The following is a 21,980-nucleotide window of genomic DNA, read 5'->3' as shown; positions in this document are numbered from 1 at the left end:
CAAAGCTCTGTAGTTTTCAAAACATATAATGCAATGAAATACAATTATGATTGAGAGCTGTGACGTTTTCTCAAGAGCCTGATGTATCATATTTTTTATATTCACATTTTAACAAGAATTTCCTAAAAGATTTCACAGCAAAATGACACATGAAACACAAAATGAAGGGAGGCATTATTATTACGATTACACTAAAAGGACCTTTTACTTGATGAAAAGGTATAAACTATCAATCAGATTTTTTTTTTCAGTAAAGATTGAATTATGTTTAGATATCAAATATGATACAGTAGGCTTTATAGGGTAAAAAAAAAAAAACGTCATAAACTTGGGGTGTTTTTTTTGCAACAGTCCCAACACAAGTGAAGTAAACTTATATAAGTGGAGAAAAAAATGAAGTTAAGTTGCTTATTTTAAAGATGCTAATTGAACAAACAGCTGAAATGTTATTTTCCAGTAGTATAATGAGCATATGTTGAGCCTTGGGGCTAACGTGAGAAAACCAAAACAGAAGAATCAAAATAAGCATGTTTTTGTGCACACATGATGGCATTTTGTGTCTGGCCCACTCACATGTTCACAAAGTGCTCTTCCCACAGAATGACTCACATTTTCCAGTCCTTCTTCATCAGTAAATTGGCAGGAATGCCACTGCGTCCCTGTTCCCTCATCTGTTTACCCTCTCCGGGACCGACATCATTTGAAAAAGTCCCAAATATACCAAATGTTCAAATATTTGCTTTGGACCAATAGTGACTGTGACTGATCGAGATCATTTTGACAAATAAGTTCTGGTTTCACAAGCTTTCAGCCCTTATTTAGTTTGCTGAAGATCAAGGCGGTTTGTTGAGGAGAGATGTGCTATTTTGAAATATGATTTTACATCTTCCAGATCATAAAATCTGTTTGAGATAGGGATAGTAAATAACCACCCTGAACAGCCTAGAAACTACATTGCAACATGTTAAATCCATTAGGTAAATTTTTCATTTTTGGCTGAACGATCTCTTTAATTATCTTTTAAACCCCAATAGATGTTAAGCAGTATTGAAATCACATATAGCTGGACATACTACATATTTAATATTTTTTGCACTTCAGGTGATGAATATGAGGAACCCAGACTCACTTGTTGGTATGGAGAGCTGCCATATACATATTCACGCTCCACTATGCAGGCCAATGCTCAGGTATATCGCTATTCCATATGGCAAATGACGTCTATCAATGTGTAAAGTGAAGCATGTTTATCCATGTTTTTCTCTTAATTACAGTGGCATCCAGTTCTCACCACTTTACGCCTGGCTGTCGAGGAAAAGAGCGGCCACACGTTTAACTCATTGCTGTGTAACCTGTACCGGGACGGTAAAGACAGCATTGGCTGGCACAGTGACAGCGAGCCATCACTAGGACCCCAGCCCTTCATCGCCTCTCTGAGTCTGGGCGACACTAGAGTGTTCAGTCTCCGAAAGCAGCCACTTCCTGTGAGTCTGCCAATGTCAGGCTGGGGTTTAAATGAGGGGAATTTAGTTTTTTTGGATGCACAGTATCTTATGGCTGCGATTAATCATGATAGAACCAGAATGCAGATTATGGTTGGCAGCTGTTGTCAACAGAAGAGAAGCTTTAAGTGCTTCCTCTGGTTATATGCAAAAAAAACTCAATGCTTTAACATTTGACAATTCAGAAATGAAAATATTAGTCTTGTAATTTCACAGTTATGTTAAATAGAATTATTATAATAATTATAATTTTTTTATTTAACACTGAAATGTTTCTTATTTTGTTCATTTTTAATTTGTATATCTAATATTTGTTCATTTTTAATTTATCGATATCTGTCAATATTGGATATTTAATTTAATATATTTCTAGTTAACTGAATCTTTAAAAACGCTAATAAAAGCTTTTAAATGCAGTGTTTGGATGTTTAATTTAATATAATCAGATATTTAATAAATATATATATATATATTACATATTTAATTAAATTTAATTCTATTATAGCATTTCATTTTCATTTATTAAAAAGTTTCATATCTGCCAATTATGCTGTTTTTTATCAATATTTGTCAATATTGGACATTTGAATATATTTCTAGTAAAATCAATCTTTAAAAACGCTAATAACTTAATAGCTTTTAAATGTAATGTTCGGATATTTTAATATAATCAGATATTGAATATATATTGGATATTTAATTTAAATTTAGTGTAGTGTTTTATTTAAATTTTAATTCAATAAAAAGTTTATTGTCTGCCATTTATTATTTTATATTTATAGATATCTGTCAATTTTGGATATTTAATTTAACATATTTCTAGTAAAGTTCATCTTCAAAAATGCTAATCATTTAATAACCTTTAAAAGTAATGTTTGGCTATTTAATTTAATATGATCGGATGTTTAATTAATATATTACTCATAAACAAATTTAATTCTATTGTAGCAAATCATTTCCATTTTCATTTATTAAAAAATATTAATGTCTGCCATTAATACAGTTTTTGGCCATAACATAAAAATAATTATTGATTACAGTTTATAATTTTAATATCAGTACATCTCTAGTTTTAAAATCCCAAATGTTTATACTTTTACTAGAAGCCCGATGATGTTAATGAAAGTTTCTGGCTGTTGTTAGTGAGTCCTTTTAAACTTTTGAACCTTTACCCAGGCTTCATTTTCTTCTGAACTCTGCCTACACTGATTAAGTTTTCATGATGTGTCTCCTTTTTGGTTTGAAGTGAAAAAATATTAGTGAAATATTCTTTAGAGCTTGTTTTCCAACAGGTGGCTAAATGTTGCGTCTGCTTAAGCTTGTTTGAAGAATGAACAGAAGTTGAATTAGAGCTCAGAGTAGATTCTGTTTATGTGTTTCAGCAAGACAAAGGAGACTACACCTATGTGGAGCGCATACGCATCCCGTTGAGCCACGGGACACTCCTGCTCATGGAAGGCTGTACGCAGATGGACTGGCAGGTATGTCACTTTTAACTGCTCTGAAGAAAGTGTTCGCAGTCACTATGATTTTGGTAATTACAACAGAATAGACAAACCATGCTCAGATGGCAGCAAAAAAAAAGCAAATACAAAGATTTCACTAATATTTTGTATAGTGTAAAGTGATAATGTCCATCAGTAAATCTAACAATCCTTCTCAAACTCATTTTAGCCATTTCGCATTAACTTTTACACTGTGTGTATCTTCAAGATTCAATGTGACTCACTAAGAACTGGCAGGAGCTCTTGTTTAGTCTAATGTGAGCGGTTAAGTTGCCAGTTAATAACTCTCTTCTGAACGCTGATGATAAGCCAGACTGTGACGAAAGGCTGAAAATGGCTAAATCGATGTGGAGGGGCGGAGATGGTGTTCCTTTGTTTTGGCTTGAGTCACATGTGTTAGAGATGATCTGGAACGGTCACACTGTTCGCCATCCAGAGAGCGTTAAGTGCAAACACTGTTTTCTGCTGATGTGTAACAGTGTGAAAGGGGAAAGTGAACGCGTTTCTTCCAGCATACTGAAGCAGACAGTGTTTCCAAAAAAGCAAAACATTGCTGTAATACTACACACAATGAGGAGAATTCACAAAGCATATGATATCAGAGCAGAAACCTGCGTCTTATTCACTGTGTACTGGAGCACAAAACTAGTCTTAAGTCGCTGGGGTATATTTGTAGAAATAGCCAAAAATACATTGTATGGGTCAAAATGACAGATTTTTCTTTTATGCCTAAAATCATTATGATATTAAGTAAAGATCATGTTCCATGGAGATATTTTCTAAATTTCCTACTGTAAATATATTAAAGCAAAATTTTTTTGATTAGTAATATGCATTGCTATGAACGTCATCTGGACAACTTTCATAGTTTCATAGTTTTCAACTGGACAAGCTGATTTTCTCAGTATGTAGATTTTTTTTGCACCCTCAGATTCCAGATTTTCAAACAGTTCTATATCTGCCAAATATTGTCCTATCCTAACAAACTTGTTTATTCAGTTTTCAGATGATGTATAAATCTCAATATCGCGAAATTGACCCTTATGACTGGTTTGGTGGTCCAGGGTCAAAATAGCAATGCTTTTCATTTAAATTAAGTCATTATAGTCACTCTTTATCTTCACCGCAAACACATCTATGTTAAAATGATATAATATGATATGATGATTGTATTTACTTATAGTCGTAAAATAATAGAATCATTTGTTACTGCCGAATGTAATTAAATGTTTTTGTTTGTTTTTTTACATTTTTGTAATTTTGCTTAACATTTTTTTAATTTTTGTACTTTTTTGTCATTTCATTTAACAGGTTATTTATTTTACATTTTGTAATTTAATTTAAAAGTGTTTTTTTTTTTTTTACATTATTTTACATTTTGTAGTTTCATTAAACAGGTTATTTTTACAGTTTCTTTAATTTTCTTGAACTTTTTTTCATTTATGTGCATGTTTGTAATCTTTTTCAAATAGGTTTGTTTAACTTTTGTGCATTTTTTTTAATTCCATTTAACATTTTTTGTGCATTTTTGTATTTTAATTTAATAAGGATATTTATAATTTTTTTGCACTTTTATAATTTAATTTCAAAAACCTGCTGGAAGTTATTTTTGCTCTGTTTGAGTTGTTTTTGGATTCCGACTACAAGACAAACCGCAGGCCTTTGGTGAGGCACAAAGAACAGAGAAAGGTCAAGAACATTTTATGGCGACATCTGAAAACTGTTTAAGAAAGGTCACTCCTGCATTGCGCCAAAAAGCTTTCAGACTATCTTATTAGGTCGACATAACTCACATTGACCTGTCAAAATAAAACTAACTAAACCCACATGTATGGCTGTTCGCAGTTGCCTTTAAAATGTGCACAAAATATTTATAGGATTAAAAAGCAGTTTCATAACTGTCAGAGAGTCATTCTCTGCATCCAGTGCAGTTTGGCTTTCAAAGTAATCACTCCACAGAAACAGCCAACTGCTTTTTTATTGAGAATATCTAAATGAATTTAGATAAAGGAGGCGTGGTTGGTGCAATATTTTTAGATTTAAAAAAAGCATTTGACACCGTTGATCATGACGTTCTCTTGTCAAAATTACCGTATTTTAATTTTTGTGGGAATACAATTAAATGGATTAAATCATATTTAACTGACAGAAAACAAAGTACACGCACTAACAATACTCAATCTACATATCTAAATTGTAAAATAGGTGTCCCTCAAGGATCTATACTGGGCCCCCTTCTGTTCAGTCTCTATATAAATGACCTGCCCACCGTTTGTCCATCTGTACATTTACAAATGTATGCAGATGACACAGTCCTCTATGTGCATGCTAAAAACAAAAAAGTTGCACACCAACTGACTAAGGCCATGAGTAAGGTATCCATATGGCTAACTAATTCATGCTTACACTTGAACATAAGTCAAGTCAAGTCAAGTCACCTTTATTTATATAGCGCTTTAAACAAAATACATTGCGTCAAAGCAACTGAACAACATTCATTAGGAAAACAGTGTGTCAATAATGCAAAATGATAGTTAAAGACAGTTCATCATTGAATTCAGTGATGTCATCTCTGTTCAGTTAAATAGTGTCTGTGCATTTATTTGCAATCAAGTCAACAATATCGCTGTAGATGAAGTGACCCCAACTAAGCAAGCCAGACAGCGACAGCGGCGACAGCAGCAAGGAACCGAAACTCCATCGGCAGAGGTGGGTAGTAACGAGTTACATTTACTTCGTTACATTTACTTGAGTAATTTTTGGGGGTAACTAATACTTTTCGGAGTATATTTAAAGATGGGTACTTTATACTCTTACTTGAGTAAATTTTTGGGGAAAAATCTGTACTTTTACTTCGTTACTGTGGGCGACGCTCCTCTCGTTACTTTATCTTAATGCAATAAATGTTATAAATGCTTCAGTTTATTCCAAACGCGCCGTCTACTTTTCTCTGGGCAATGAGCGATGCCCATTCGCGAATGATTCATTCTTTTGAGTCAATTCTGTTCAAAGGCTTGATCAAACCCATTGGCAAACGAGTGAATTGGTTCATGAATCAGTTTGGATGATTCCTTCAGTTCCCTGCCGCACGCGCTGAGCGTCTGAAGCGGTTCACTCAGAGATGTAACGTTTAACATCAGCAGCGTTGAAAACGTGGCTGGAACTGCACTGAATTGAAATCTGCAAAGGCTATTATTTGCTAGCGATGGAGATCCTTATTAGATGAACACCGCGTGTGCTGTCTACTGTTTAACAGGTAATAACTTGGGCTACATTCGATTACAGTACACGATACCACTGTGACATTAGTTTGTTGTACGTGTGTGGCTTATAACAGAGGGGAGTCAAGTTGAATGCAGCTTCCAAAAGACAAAAAATAGCCGATTAAGATTTTATTAATTTTAATACAGTCACACCGGTGTGAGTACGTTCAGCAAGTCCAGCTGCTAAATTCAGATCTGTGATTCCTTGCTGGCGCTGAGCCAGAGATAGATGTGTTTTTACAGCACTGCGCATTATAACCAATCACACATGATTCTTTTGAGCTTATTAAAGCATTGGCCAATCAGAGGTGTTCCGAAGAGTCTTCGCTAAAATGCCGGTGCTTCCTTCACTCGCTCACTGACCTGGAGACCTCTTTCTGGCGAATTCTCTCGTCAGAAACAACAAAGTGCAGATGTGTGTACGAATCTTTAATTAAGATATTGATTTCACAGTGTTAACAGTTTCAGTGATTTTAATGGGAGTTTCTGAGAGTGATTGAAATCTAGACTGTCAGTGAAAATGATCTTTAATAATGTAAATGTTATTTGCTCTCTTTCTGAACAATGAAAGATTAGTAGCAATATTTATATCACATTAACTTTCAATGTTAAATTCACATTTAATATAAAGTCAGTCGTATTAAAAATATGTTATGGCATGACACCTATATCTGTTACTTAAGTAAACAGACAGGGTTTTATAATAAATTACATAAATTGGAGTAAAAGGCTGATGTAATATATACATTTATACACGCAAAGATACATTACATACATTTTATCTATATATCTAAATAAAAATAGGCTCAGTATATATGACCCAAAGTAACTAGTAACTAACTACTTGAGTAGATTTTTTATCCGATACTCTTTTACTCTTACTCAAGTAACTATTCAAGACTAGTACTTTTACTTTTACTTGAGTAAATATTTCTAGAAGTACTTTTACTTGAGTACAGTTTTTTGGTACTCTACCCACCTCTGTCCATCGGTGACAGAATGGAGAAAAAAACCTTGGGAGAAACCAGGCTCAGTTGGGGGGCCAGTTCTCCTCTGACCAGACGAAACCAGTAGTTCAATTCCAGGCTGCAGCAAAGTCAGATTGTGCAGAAGAATCATCTGTTTCCTGTGGTCTTGTCCTGGTGGTCCTCTGAGACAAGGTCTTTACAGGGGATCTGTATCTGGGGCTCTAGTTGCCCTGGTCTCCGCTGTCTTTCAGGGCAGTAGAGGTTGTCCTTTCTAGGTGCTGATCCACCATCTGGTCTGGATACGTACTGGATCCGGGTGACTGCAGTGACCCTCTGATCTGGATACAGACTGGATCTGGTGGCTACGGTGACCTCGGAATAAGAGAGAAACAGACAAATATTAGCGTAGATGCCATTCTTCTAATGATGTAGCAAGTACATTATGTTATGGGAATTGTTTCCGGTTCCGGTTTACCTAATTAATGCAGCCTAAAAATCCTTTAACGGATTTGGATAATAAAAGAATATTAGTATGTTATGTGTAAGCCAGGTTAAAGAGATGGGTCTTTAATCTAGATTTAAACTGCAAGAGTGTGTCTGCCTCCCGAACAATGTTAGGTAGGTTATTCCAGAGTTTAGGCGCCAAATAGGAAAAGGATCTGCCGCCCGCAGTTGATTGTGATATTCTAGGTATTATCAAATTGCCTGAGTTTTGAGAACGTAGCGGACGTAGAGGATTATAATGTAAAAGGAGCTCATTCAAATACTGAGGTGCTAAACCATTCAGGGCTTTATAAGTAATAAGCAATATTTTAAAATCTATACGATGTTTGATAGGGAGCCAGTGCAGTGTTGACAGGACCGGGCTAATATGGTCATACTTCCTGGTTCTAGTAAGAACTCTTGCTGCTGCATTTTGGACTAGCTGTAGTTTGTTTACTAAGCGTGCAGAACAATCACCCAATAAAGCATTACAATAATCTAACCTTGAGGTCATAAATGCATGGATTAACATTTCTGCATTTGACATTGAGAGCATAGGCCGTAATTTAGATATATTTTTGAGATGGAAAAATGCAGTTTTACAAATGCTTAGGTTCCTAACTGATGACGAAGAATTGACAGAGCAACCATCAAGTCTTAGACAGTGTTCTAGGTTATTACAAGCGGAGTTTTTAGGTCCTATAATTAACACCTCTGTTTTTTCAGAATTTAGCAGTAAGAAATTACTCGTCATCCAGTTTTTTATATCGACAATGCATTCCATTAGTTTTTTTAAAATTGGTGTGTTTATCCTAATGACAATGAGGAATTAATAATAGTCAGAAGAGGATCTATGACTTCTGGAAGCACCTCTTTTAGGACCTTAGATGGTATAGGGTCTAACATACATGTTGTTGGTTTAGATGATTTAACAAGTTTATACAATTCTTCCTCTCCTATAGTAGAGAATGAGTGGAACTGTTCCTCAGGGGGTCTATAGTGCACTGTCTGATGTGATACTGTAGCTGACGGCTGAATGGTTGCAATTTTATCTCTAATAGTATCAATTTTAGAAGTAAAATAGTTCATAAAGTCATTACTGCTGTGGTGTTGGGAAAAGTCAACACTGGTTGAGGCTTTATTTTTCGTTAGTTTAGCCACTGTATTGAATAAATACCTGGGGTTATGTTTGTTTTCTTCTAAAAGAGAAGAAAAGTAATCGGATCTAGCAGTTGTTAATGCTTTTCTGTAGGATAGGTTACTTTCCCGCCAAGCAATACGAAATACCTCTAGTTTGGTTTTCCTCCAGCTGCGCTCCATTTTTCGGGCTGCTCTCTTTAGGGTGGGAGTATGCTCATTATACCATGGTGTCAAACTGTTTTCCTTAACCTTCCTTAAGCGTAAAGGAGCAACTTTATTTAAAGTGCTAGAAAAAAGAGAGTCCATAGGTTCTGTTACATCATGAAGTTGTTCTGAGGTTTTGGATATGCTAAGGAATTTGGATACATCAGGAAGATAACTTAAAAAGCAGTCTTTTGTGGTAGAAGTGATGGTTCTTCCATACTTGTAACAAGAAGTAGAATTTACAATTTTGGCTATATGAAGTTTGCACAGAACTAAATAATGATCTGAGATATCATCACTTGGCATAAGTAAAACAGTATGTATGTATTCTACAAAACAAACTACAGTGACTTATGACTTTGAGGTAATTGTTAATAAAGAGGAAGTTAGAGTGGTATCTGACTTTAAATATCTGGGAATTATCCTAGACTCACAACTCTCATTTAAAAAGCATATAAAAAAAGGTTGCCAATATTGTCAAATTCAACCTGGCAAATCTTAATCACATAAGACCATACCTATCAATGAAGGCCGCAAAGCTCTTCTTGCATGCAATGATCTTTTAAAATTTTTCTTACTGTTTAACCAGCTGGTCGCAAGCCAATAAAACAATATTGCAACCATTGGAGTCATTTTTTATAAACAGGCATTAAAGACATTGGACCGTAAGGGTGATAGCTACCATCACTGTCACATAATCAAAAAACACAACATGTTTAGCTTTGAAAACTACAGACACTTTGCTGATGACTGTCTTGTCTTTAAGGTACTCCGTCGGCTTGCTTCCCCACCACTGTGCCATTTTATAAAACAGAAGGACAAGGTTAATAGAATAACCAGAGCAACCACAGGAGGGGACTGCATAGTTCAATATAGACAAAGTAGGATTGGAAACACAGCCTTTTCTATCAGAGCTACGATTTTTTGGAATAGTCTGCCCAATGAGTTAAGGAAGTGTAATAGTCTCTCCTCTTTTAAAAAAACGCTTAAAGTTTGGCTTAGGGACAATTATAATTGTAATCATACACCAAATATTTAAGTCCATGAACATACTTTTTTCTTTTCTGTTCATTCCCTTTTTTATTTATATTGTATTCACTTTATATTGTAATTAAGTTGAGGGCTAGGTAAGCAATATATTGTCTGTTTGAGGGTATGTTCATATTGTTTTAAAATTCCTGCTTTATTATAGTGTTTATTATAGTGTATATAACTATATTATAGTGTATAGTTTTAAATTTATAGTGTATTTTTATTGACTTTTGTATTTTTAGGGTGCCTGTTAAGATCTGGCAACAGATGGAAACTAGCACTTGTAGCTAACTCTGGCTTGTTTACAGCAAGTAATTTGTCTGTTGATCAATGAGCATTGTTCCTATCAAATAAATAAATAAATTCTGGGTCAAAAATATAACAGCGGACACCAGTTCATGTAAACATACCGCTTTTGCTTAGTAAAGCTACGTTCTTTATGATCTTTCTGTACAAATATATGACACAATGTGTAATCGTATTTTTGAATTATTTAATACACATCATGCATCACCGCTGTCTTTTGAGGCAGACGCCAAGGCCAGTTGGAGTCTGATTAACCTCTTTTAACTTTGTCCAATGGTTACATTGCCTTGTTGTGAGTTTGTTTTTAATATTATTAATTCTTTTTAAATAGCACCAGGTGGCAAAGGAGTACCATGACCGCGGGCCTCGGATAAACCTCACGTTCCGCACCATATACCCAGAGCCAGAGCGTCCCAGTGGGAGATTTGTGAGGTGATCACTGGGAGAAGAGACCACAGGTTTGCCGAAATCTGTCTCATTCACAGAGCACATTCTGTTCGATTTAATTATTTATTTACTTGTGATAGTTGGCTTTTGACCCTGAACAATGATAAGCTTGTCTGGCTATGATGGCATTTTTGTTTACTTAAATTATTCTTTTCTCACAGCAATTGTCCATAAATTGTTTATGGTATAAGAAAATGTTATTGGTATTACTTGTTTGGAGAATATAAGTCAAAAAAGCAGTGCCAAATGGCCCATATTTCTGTTACAGCCCCCGAAAAAGGCTCTTTTTCTGGGTGAATTGCTGTTTAAATATTATATGTTGTGCAATTTTTCATTCATAGCTTGTGGTAAATAAACCTGAATTACAAACATTTGTTCAGTGTCATTATGGGGTTGGTTACACTACCCTCCAAAAGTTTGGAGTCTGTAAGATTTTTTTCATGATTTTGAAGTCTCTTATGCTCACCAATGTTGTTTTTGTTCATCAAAATGTTTTATATTTTAAGATATTTTTCCTGTGATGCAAAGCCGAATATTCAGCATCATTACTCCAGTCAAATCATGCTGATTTGATGCTCTAGAAACATTATTATTATCAATGTTAAAAGTTTTGGTGGAAATCGTGATACTATAAATGTCTTTACTGTCACTTTTTAAATTAATTTTATGCATCCTTGCTGAATAAAAATACTAATTTCTTTAAAAAATCTTAATGACCCTACATTTTGGTGTATGTATTTTGTGTTTAAAAACAATTTAATAATTCAAATTCTTCAAATGCGATGTAAAGCATTTTATTACGGAGGTAACAAATTCACAGTAAGCCCACTGTCCTTTTTTTCAATGAGGTTATGAGCTTTGTTAAAGGGTCATCAGTCTTTCCGAGATGTCTTTTTTTTTTTTTTTTTTTTACAACTTGCAGCTCTCAGATTGTTTTCTCTGTGCAGATGGTTGGTAAGCTTTACACTTGACTGCTAGCCTCTTCTCATTGTTGATGAGTCACAGTCGAGTCCTTGTGTGGTTGGTTAAGAGCTGAATGGCTGTCTCTGTCACAACAAACCTCAAAAGATGACTATGCTATTTTGTTAGCCAGAAATGCAATCAAAGAGAATTCTCTTAGTTCATACACAAATATTATATAACATGTTCTTGAGTGTCTTTTTAAATTGTTGCATATTCATCTCTGGGGTGAACAAGGCCCAAAGGTCAGATATGGGCCTTGTTAGGTCACCCTTTTAAAGACAATATTCCTAAATATGGGAATGCCATTGAACATAGCAGTGTTTTTGGCAGTGGTTTTGGCTGGATAATCTCTGCTATCTCAATAGCAGACATTATCCAGAGAACTTCAAAATGTTTTGAAACTGCAAACCGTAAATCCCGTACTCTTGCATGTGACTTCCAGTGATTTGTCGGAGCTCTTTAATTTGAGTTTCTTGGTTTTCCTTTCTGCTCGCCTGGCAGAGCTTCCCCATAAAGCTGCTTCTGTTCTGGAATGCAGGGACCCTCGCTGTGTAATGGGATCATTGGGCATTATTTTTCCACTCCAGTTAAATTGTTGCAAGTTTCATTCCCAGAGTTTGCAGGGAGATCTGTTTGGGTAAGTAGTGTATGCAACAACTGTCATGATTGAGTTCTTAGTCAGAAAAATATCCTGCACTCGCATTTAAAGGGATAGTTCACCCAAAAATGAAAAGTCTGTCATCCTCATCCTCAAAACGAATATAACGTTTGTTCACCTTTGAAACACAAATTAGAATATTTGTATGAATTTTGAAAGATTTCTGTTTGTTGTTTAAATCAAATCAAAACTTCACGCTTTAAATCAAATCAAAAACTGCTGCCTCAAGACGTTTATTAAAAGATTGTAAAATAAGTCTGTATAAATTGAACAGTTAAAGGGCTAGATTACCCCATGATTTACTCACCCTCAAGCCAGAAAAAATACAATTAGAGTTATGTTAAAAATGTCTTGGCTCGACTTCCGGGTTGGACATCGTCAAGATGGCAGCATAGAGCTGGTGCTCCCGAATAAAATAGTCTAGAAAGCTCCCTATACTCTTTAATCACGATTTAAGTAATATATATCGTAAGAATACAAAGGGAGTAAGATGGAAACTAGGTGTAAAACGAAGAAAGTATCAAAATCTATAGAGATATATGACGACAACCCCGCACCCTCACCTCCCAGCGCACAGATAAGCAGCCACGAGGAAGACCCAGTGATACCCGCCGGAGAGACGGTCGACCTGAGCCTCATTCTTAAGGAGTTAATAGATTTTCGTCGAGATAATAAAACCCAGCTTGAGGACATTAAAGCAGAAATTTCTAATACCAATGCTAGACTAGAAGAGGCGGAAGGCCGAATTGAGATGGCTGAAGAAAGGATTCAAAATGCGGAAGAGGAACTCACTGCCATGCTGAAGATGCACAGCAAAATGGAAGAGAAACTCGTGGACATAGAGGGTCGTTCAAGACGTAATAATGTTAGAATATATGGCGTGCCGGAAGGTGCCGAAAAGGATTGTCCGACAATGGCTGTGTTTCTGGAAAAACTCCTGAGAGAAAACTTAAATTTACCGGAGGATGCACCGCTTCAGATTGAACGAGCCCACAGATCGCTCGGAAAGCAGCCGCCAGCAGACGCACAACCGCGATCAATTGTGGTTAAATTCCTAAGTTTTACAACGAAAGAACAGATCATTCGTCAGGCATGGCAAATGAGAGGATTCTCCTGGCAGGGAAAGCAGATTAACCTTGACAACGATTACGCTCCTCAAGTACTCCAGATGCGAAGAGAGTACGCAGAGATACGCAAAGTCCTGAAGGACAGTGGAGTGAAATTTAGAACTCTGTTTCCCGCTCGTTTGATGGTGATGTATGAGGATGGAACGAAGACATATAACACAGTAGAGGAAGCAACGCAAGATATGGCAAAGCGAGGACTTCCAGTGCAGCCTATCAGTCAACCGGGCACCCTGATGGAACAGATACAACGGATGACTTGGCAGAGAGGTGGCCGAAGCAAGGGTATCCGCGATCTTCAACAGAGGAGAGGCCCAACATTCAGGGAGAAGTTGCAGACTTTCCGAAGAAAAGACGCGAGTTCCTAATCTCGATAATCTCTGCCCGGTCAGGATTCCCGGCTTCTTTGTATCTTATCAAGAGGAAAGAGAGACGGGGAGCCGTCAATTTGAGAATTTTTTTTTTTTACAACCTAGTTAATTCAGCGCAGTTTTGAATAATCGGGACATGCAGTATAGCTCAAATGACTTTAATCGAATCTGCTATCTACAAGGGCCCCTTCTACAAGTCTATGAAGAGGGGCTTTCCCTTGCAGCCTACTAGTGATGGCTCGTCAGAAGTCGAGGTAACGACTTCAATTATGGAAGTTCACTCTGTATCTTATCTATGGTTAATTAAGAATTTAGACTTTGGTTTTGTTAATTTGTTTCAGTTTACGTTAGTTCTATCAAAGGGGATGCTGTATGTTAAGACACTTTTGCCACTACTATTCCATGAAAATTGTTTCATTTAATGTCAACGGCGTACTCAATCCAGTTAAGAGAGGAAAGATCTTCTCCAAACTAAAGAAGGCAAGAGCGGAGGTATTGTTTTTACAGGAAACTCATTTAAATGAAGTTGAACATCTTAAGTTAATCAAAATGGGCTTTAAAGAGGTATATTTTGCATCCTATAAATCAGTACGAAAAAGGGGAGTGGCCATACTCATATCTAAAAAAACTGAACTATGAACATATTTCAGAAATGAGAGATAAGGAAGGAAGATTTGTACTGATAACAGGTAAAATAGAGGGAAGGTTAGTAAGTTTTTTGAATGTCTATGCCCCTCCAAGTTCAGAGTGGAATTTCTATCGTGAAGTGTTTGATTTAATAGTTACTAAAGTCCAAGGAATTTTAATATGTGGAGGTGACTTTAACTTTCGCCTAAACCCGGGTCTGGATTGCTCTAGAAATACTATGGAATTAAAACCACTGATTAAAAAGGTGAATGGCATGTTAAAAGAGATAGGTATAATAGATGTGTGGAGAGAACTGAATCCAAAAACTCGTGACTATTCTCACTATTCTCATCCTCATATGACATATTCTAGAATAGATTACTTCTTTACTTTTAAAAAGGATCTTCATTTGGTCCACCACTGCGAATTAAGTACCATGGATATTTCTGATCATAGTCCCATTTACATGTCGATGTGTTTAGAAAGGAAACCTAGATCCACAGTCTGGAGAATGAATTCTGATATTTTAAACAACTCCCAAACCAAATTAAATTTAGAAAACGAGATTAGATCATATTTGGAAATAAACGATAATGGGGAGGTGCCACCATCAATGCTTTGGGATGCACTAAAGGCGGTAATAAGGGGCAAGATAATAGCCCTCACATCTCATTTAAAGAAACTTAGAAAGCAGAAAATGCAGGAACTTGAAATTAAATTGAAAAGATTGCAGATTGAACATAGGGCTACAATGAGTCATAAGGTGAAACAAGATATTAAGAAAATAGTTAAAGAAATAGATGATATATATTCTAAAGAATTACAGAATAAACTTATATTCTTAAAGCAAAGATACTATGAAACTGGGGGGAAGTCATTAAAATTGTTATCTTACAGACTAAGAAAGCAACAAGCAGAAAGAACAATCAATAAAATAAAGAATACTCAAACAGGGGAAATATATTGTAAATTGGAGCAAATACAGCAGACTTTTGAAACTTTTTATAAAGCTCTCTACTCGCAGCCTAAAATTAATAATGATTTGCAGATAGATGCATTTTTAGCTTCAATAGATTTGCCTAAAGTGTCAGAAGAGCAAAATAGATTTTTGTTAGCAGAAATTACTATGAAAGAGCTAAAAGTAGCCGTGACTAGACTAAAGACAGGCAAATCCCCAGGGGCGGATGGCTATACTGCTGAATGGTATAAAACCATGTTTGATCAACTGGCCCCGTCTCTACTAAAGGCATTCAATTGGGTAGTACAGAAAAGGGAATTTTACCCTCATGGAGAGAAGCAATCATTTCTGTCATCTCTAAAGAGGGAAAAGATAAATCGGAGTGTGGAAATTATCGGCCTATTAGTGTTTTAAATGTTGATTATAAATTATTTACCTCTATTTTAGCACGAAGACTAGAAAACATTCTCCCAGATCTCATTAATTTGGATCAAACAGGCTTTATCTGTAAAAGGCAAGCATCTGATAACATTAGAAGGACCCTGCATGTTCTCAGTCACGTTTCAAATCACAAAGTGGAAGCTGCTCTAGTGAGTTTAGATGCGGAGAAAGCCTTCGACTCTGTAAGATGGAACTTTTTATATAAAGTATTAACAAAATTTAGATTTCACAATAACTTTACTGAAATAATTAAGACATTGTATGATAAACCTTGTGCAAGGATTAAAATTAATGGGGATTTATCTGATCCATTTCAATTAGAGCGAGGCACAAGACAGGGATGCCCCATCTCTCCACTTTTATTTGCCCTATTTATTGAACCATTGAGCCAATGGATTAGGCAGAACCATTCAATTAAAGGGGTAATTAAAATGGGATACTAAATCAATTAATTACTTAGGAGTAAACATATCGGGAGACTATTCAGATTTATTTGATTTAAACTATGGTCCTTTGATTAAGAAAATAAAATCTGATCTAATACGTTGGAATCTTATCCCCATATTCAGCCTAAGTTCTAGAGTTGATTCAGTGCGAATGATTATTCTACCAAAATTATTGTATCTCTATCACTTCCGGTGGAAATTCCGAACCAACAATTTCTGGAATGGAATAAATTAATATCTAGGTTTTTATGGCAGGGTAAAAAACCCAGAATAAGATTTAAAACGCTACAGTTAAGCAAAGAAAACGGTGGGTTAAATCTTCCATGCCTACAATACTATTATTATGCGGCCCAATTAAGGCCATTAGTTTGTTGCAGTAGTTCGGTATATTTAGCTAAATGGATTGAAATAGAGCGAGGGATGATGGAAGAGTCCCCGTTATCTGCCCTCATTGCAGACAACAAGCTAAGAACTAGAATTAATAAGGAAACAAACCCATTGATCAATGTATCATTTAAAATTTGGCACCGGACAATGAAAATAGGGGGTTTGAATGAAGCATCAAGAATATTAAGATGGTGTGCCTTTGATACTGATTTCTTCCCAAACAGAATAGATAATCGATTTCGTATTTGGGCTAAATTAGGAATCTCAAATTATTACACTCTTTTCGACAAGGGTAAAATCCAAAGCTTTGATTCACTAAAGGAAAAATTTGGGCTTAACCAAAGTGACTTTTATAGATATCTTCAAGTGAGGGATTATTTAGAAAGTAAAATTAAACCAGAAGTACTGTCAAGGGCTGAGTCAGGAATAATAAAGGTTTTCCTAGCAGTATCCAAGGCTCAGCCATGTAATAAGATCATTTCAAAGTTGTATAAGGGTTTTTTCCAAAATTTACCCGAAAATACTCTGTATATAAGGGACAAGTGGATAAGGGAAGGAGACTTAAATATTTCAAATGAAGACTGGGGCAGAATTTGTAGAGCAAAGTGGCAATACACAATTTCAGCCACATGGAGAGAATTCTGTTGGAAAAACGTTATCAGGTTTTTTACTACACCATCACAGAAAAAACATCAAGGGAAGGGTACTAGCTGCTGGAGATCATGTGGGGAAATGGAAGCGAACCATTATCACATTTTTTGGGGGTGTCAGAAATTGAATCAATACTGGCATGAGATTAAAGGAGCTCTGACAGCTGTCTTTGGGGTAGAGATTGACTTTACCTGTGAATTTTTATACTTGGGTAATATCCCCTCAGAGAGGTGGAACAGAAATGATAAGAAGTTATTGTTAATTCTCTTAGCAGCTAGTAAAAAAGTAATTACCAGAAAATGGTTAAAACCAGAGTCACCCACGGTGAAGGAGTGGATTGATATAACACATAATCAGTGTTGGGAAGGTTACTTTGGAAATGTAATAGGTTACAGATTACAAGTTACCCTGTTTAAAATGTAATAGTAGTGTAACTTTTTCAATTACTTTATTAAAGTAATGTAACTAATTACTTTTGATTACTTTTTGATTACTTTTCTAAATTTGTGAAAATTAAAGAATAATAAATAAAAGTATATACATCAACTTAAATACAGTTATCTAATAAGCATGTGTCGTATTCTGTGTAATAAACTCCTGAAACATTGGTGTTTTTTTGAAACTGCTGTCTCTGTATATGATGATAGTTTTCTCAAAATAAGTAAAATGCACATGAAGTGACACAGAGCAGTTCTAGAAATTATGTTTATGTGCTCGTGTACTCCTATATTGAGGTGGCAGGGGTTGAAAACACTGCAAGCTTCAGTAGGCCTATGTGTAGTAAATGAAACCATGTCTTTGCCATTAATTTACAGGAGGGGCGGACTGGGAAAAAAATTCAGACTGGAAAATTCAAACTCATACAAACAAATTCATGGACAAAACTATTTTTTGTATGGACCTGACATAAAAAAGGTTTAAATCTTTAATTTGGGGACATGCAAAATAATTATAAGTTCTGTCCTGAACTGCATCTTCACTTCCATTTTTCTCTTCAGTCTCTTTATTTTGCCCTGTTATCCATCTCTCTCGTGACTTTAATACTCAAGATTGAACAAAACTGCACTTTACAATACAATACTCTACAATACTACAATATCTTCATAGAAAAATCCTAATACTGTACACGAGTCATGTTTTTCCCTTACAAAAAATTACCATTCTTTTATTAGCCTATATAAAAGTAAAATAACCTTGTTTTTTTTTTTTTTTGCAAATGGATTTGTATTTATTTTTAAATAAATACATTTGTAAAATAATTTTACATTTTTTGTTATCACAGTTTAAACAATAGTAACCATTTTCTTTGGATTTATAGTTAAATATTAAAATGTTAATTTTCGTAAGGGTTGTGTTGTTGTCTGTCGTAGCTCCCCCTAAACCTATTAAAAAAAATCGGATTTTTTTTTCAGCTAAATTACTACTGTAACATTACAACAGATAATAATGATGTCCTTTATATAGTATTTTGAGTGATGACTGATGAGCAACGTGCTGCTGCTTGACTAGATAAATAAAAAAACAACGACAAAAAAGCATCTTTACAGATGAAACTGACCTGAAACCCTGAACAGTAGTTCTGCTTCTCTGCTCCAGCGGTGCGCTTCCACAGTCCACTCTCTCTCTCGCATTGATTACTCTGAGTCTGATCCAAACCGTTTGGCGGAGGCGCGGAGAGCGCGCGAGTCACGACTAACAATTCATGACTTATTAGAGATTTAATTATCAAATGGCGGATTCGCAAATGATCGCTTTAGTACATTCGACAGGCAATTATACAATAATGATATTAAATAGTGGGGCAAAATCGGCTGCCAGGCCACCGGGAATTGTCCCGGTTCTCCCGGTGTCCAGTCCGCGCCTGATTTCCACAGACACGCAGAATGTGCAAGTCATATATTGCATTTTTGGGGCTTTATATTCACAGACACTAGTCGATGTCATGTTTTGATTCAAGTGTACTGACCTACTTTTGATTTAGTCATCCAAAATGTGGCATATTCCGTCCGCGTTAGGCATTCCGTTTTTATGACTGGATTCTACGAACCAGACTGTATTTCCGCATCCCGGAAATTATTAGGGCGTATGTCTCAGAATAGTCAGTGCAATTTGGGAAAGAAATCAGTTAAATCTGTATGTGGATGTGTGTAAATATTCAAATGTAATCCCCTTTGTAATCGTAAACAATTTCATAAGTAACTGTAATTTAATTACTCATTTTTTCTTAGTAACTGTAACTAATTACAGTTACAATAATTTTGTAATTAAATTACGTAACGCCGTTACATGTAACTAGTTACTCCCCAACACTGCACATAATATACATGTGATGGAAAAATTATCTTTCTCCTTAAGAGCATTAAGGGAAGACTTCCTCCAAATATGGAGTAAATGGATTGATTACATTAAACCAGTACGCCCAGACCTCTTTTGAATGGTTAAATTTTTTTTATTTTTTATTTTTAACTATTGGAATATGGCAATTTTTGGAATCTTCTGTAAGTAATAGCTCCCCATGTTTTATTGTATATAGTTACTGTTAAGAGGAGGAAACAAAGCATTGGTGACACTTGTAAAAACTTCTTTCCAGGCTTGAGAGAATATACTCTGTATTGATAATTGTTTTTATGTGTATATGAGTATGGATGTACAGTATATGTATATGTTTATTTCTCATTATTATTAATACTGTTTTGATATATATGTAATTGCATAAACTTTCAAGTGTCTTTGATTTAGGAATATATTGAAGGCTTGCTTTCTGTATTTCTCCTTGAAAAATGAAAAATAAAAAATTACAAAAAAAAAAATGTCTTGGCTCTTCAAAATTTTATAATAGCTTTTAAAAGCTTTATAAAGTTGTAAATATGGATTTTCTGTTACACAAATGCATCGATTTCAGTTCAGAAGGCGTTTATTAACCCCCTGGAGTCATGTGGAGAACTCTTTATGATGGATGGATGCACTTACTTTTGCTTCAAAATCTCGACCTCCATTCACTGCCATTATAAAGCTTGAAAGAGTAATTTAGTTGAGCAACAAAAACTTAGAAATCATAAAATGTGGTAAACAGAAGCTTCAATGTTCTTGCTTAACACACAAGAACCAATTTGTTGCTGTCACACAAACACATTTTTGGCTTTCAGCAAGAACCAATGTAGTTTGTTTTCGCAAGTCACACAAAAACATTAAAGTTTCCTCAAGAACCACTGAGGTTTTTCACATTTCCTATGAACATGTTTGAACTGTTTTGTGTTGATCAGTGTTTATATGTGTAAACAAACCTGTTATCATATAAAGTATCCCTTTATATAATCATATAAAATCCCTTTAACATACATTGATTTTCAAGCCTTCACAGTACCACTGGCCAGCGCACCTTTAAATAACCTTCTGGCAATTTGTCCAGTATGCTTTTAGCATTTCCCAGTTCCACTGGGATCATAACTGAAAGACCAGTGGGCAAAAGCTGCATGTTTGTAAAGTCCAGTGACCCATGTCCTGCCAGGATCTTCACTCCCAGTAGCCCTTCAGTGGCCTTTTATTAACAATACCACATGTATTTTTTGTTAGCACCTGTCTGAAACCGCTCTCTTGTGTCCAACCGCAAGGGTCTGATTTCAAGTTACATCAGAGTCATGCAAACCATGCCTCTCGAACCCTGTTTGTCATATGAGTTGGACTTGGAATCAAAAGGATGTTCATAATGACGGCTATTTTCAGCAAAAGACATGACTGGAAGTCATTATGAAAGATTTGAGGTGACATGGATTGTGTCCTTGGATGCAAAGTCCACAACTTTTTGCCACATAAGGCTAACAGCAAGATGCATGGCGTGGGCACAAATCCATCAGACGTTGGCAGTTTTGTCTGCTGAAGTCAAGGCCTGTGCTCCGTCTCATGTTTTCTCATTCCCACCAATACTAAGACCCAGTTCTCTCTCTGTCTTGAGGGAAAACTCCTCCTTTTCCCAGAAGAACTTTGTCACAAAAACACGACGCATGTAGATCAGGATAATTTACTTCACAATACAGCATGCAACAGAGCTAATTAATCGTTATTTATTCCATTACTTCAAAGAAGACATGGACTGAATATGAAGGCATATCTAAGAATCCATTTAAAGGCCCTGATATGATCTCGTTTGCCGTTTATATAATTTCTGACTGTTTACACATAGGGATACACAATATATCTTTTTTTTTTTTTTTTATCAGTGTCCTTGACTTTGGGTTTTTAATTATTCATGCTCATTTTGCCCCTCAAACTCATTATTAATTACCCATACACTAACATCAGCTCATGGTTTGTTAATGCATTATTTTGTCAGTAACTCAAATCATGGTTTGTTAATGTATTATAGTCAGTATGATGTTGCCTCTGCTAAGTTGGGATGATATGTTGCGCGAGTGGCCTTCGTGGGAATGTGTCTGAGTTGTGCTATAAATACATGACTTTTCGGACGCTGTAATGTATTCTAGGTCAAGTCCAAAAAAATAAATAA

General features: G+C 35.5%; 1 protein-coding gene across 3 annotated transcripts in view; it reads left to right on the top strand.

Annotated features, from left to right (window-relative positions):
* LOC132125007 (alpha-ketoglutarate-dependent dioxygenase alkB homolog 3-like) overlaps positions 1-21,980 on the top strand; it is a 32,329-nt gene that overhangs the window by 4,663 nt on the left and 5,686 nt on the right. For 2 of the 3 annotated variants that reach the window (XM_059536204.1, XM_059536205.1), the window contains exons 7-10: positions 1,102-1,190; positions 1,275-1,484; positions 2,885-2,983; positions 10,735-10,887. In XM_059536204.1, the coding sequence (XP_059392187.1) occupies positions 1,102-1,190; positions 1,275-1,484; positions 2,885-2,983; positions 10,735-10,839 (503 nt within the window). In that variant the 3' untranslated portion in view covers positions 10,840-10,887. Of the gene's footprint in view, positions 1-1,101; positions 1,191-1,274; positions 1,485-2,884; positions 2,984-10,734; positions 10,888-21,980 lie in introns of those variants that run through there. The other variant, XM_059536206.1, reaches the window with a different exon arrangement.

This window comes from Carassius carassius, chromosome 43, assembly GCF_963082965.1.
Source record: "Carassius carassius chromosome 43, fCarCar2.1, whole genome shotgun sequence".
Classification (NCBI taxonomy): Eukaryota; Metazoa; Chordata; class Actinopteri; order Cypriniformes; family Cyprinidae; genus Carassius; species Carassius carassius.
The sequence above is the reverse complement of the archived record's forward strand: the minus strand, read 5'-3'. Positions and strand labels throughout refer to the sequence as shown.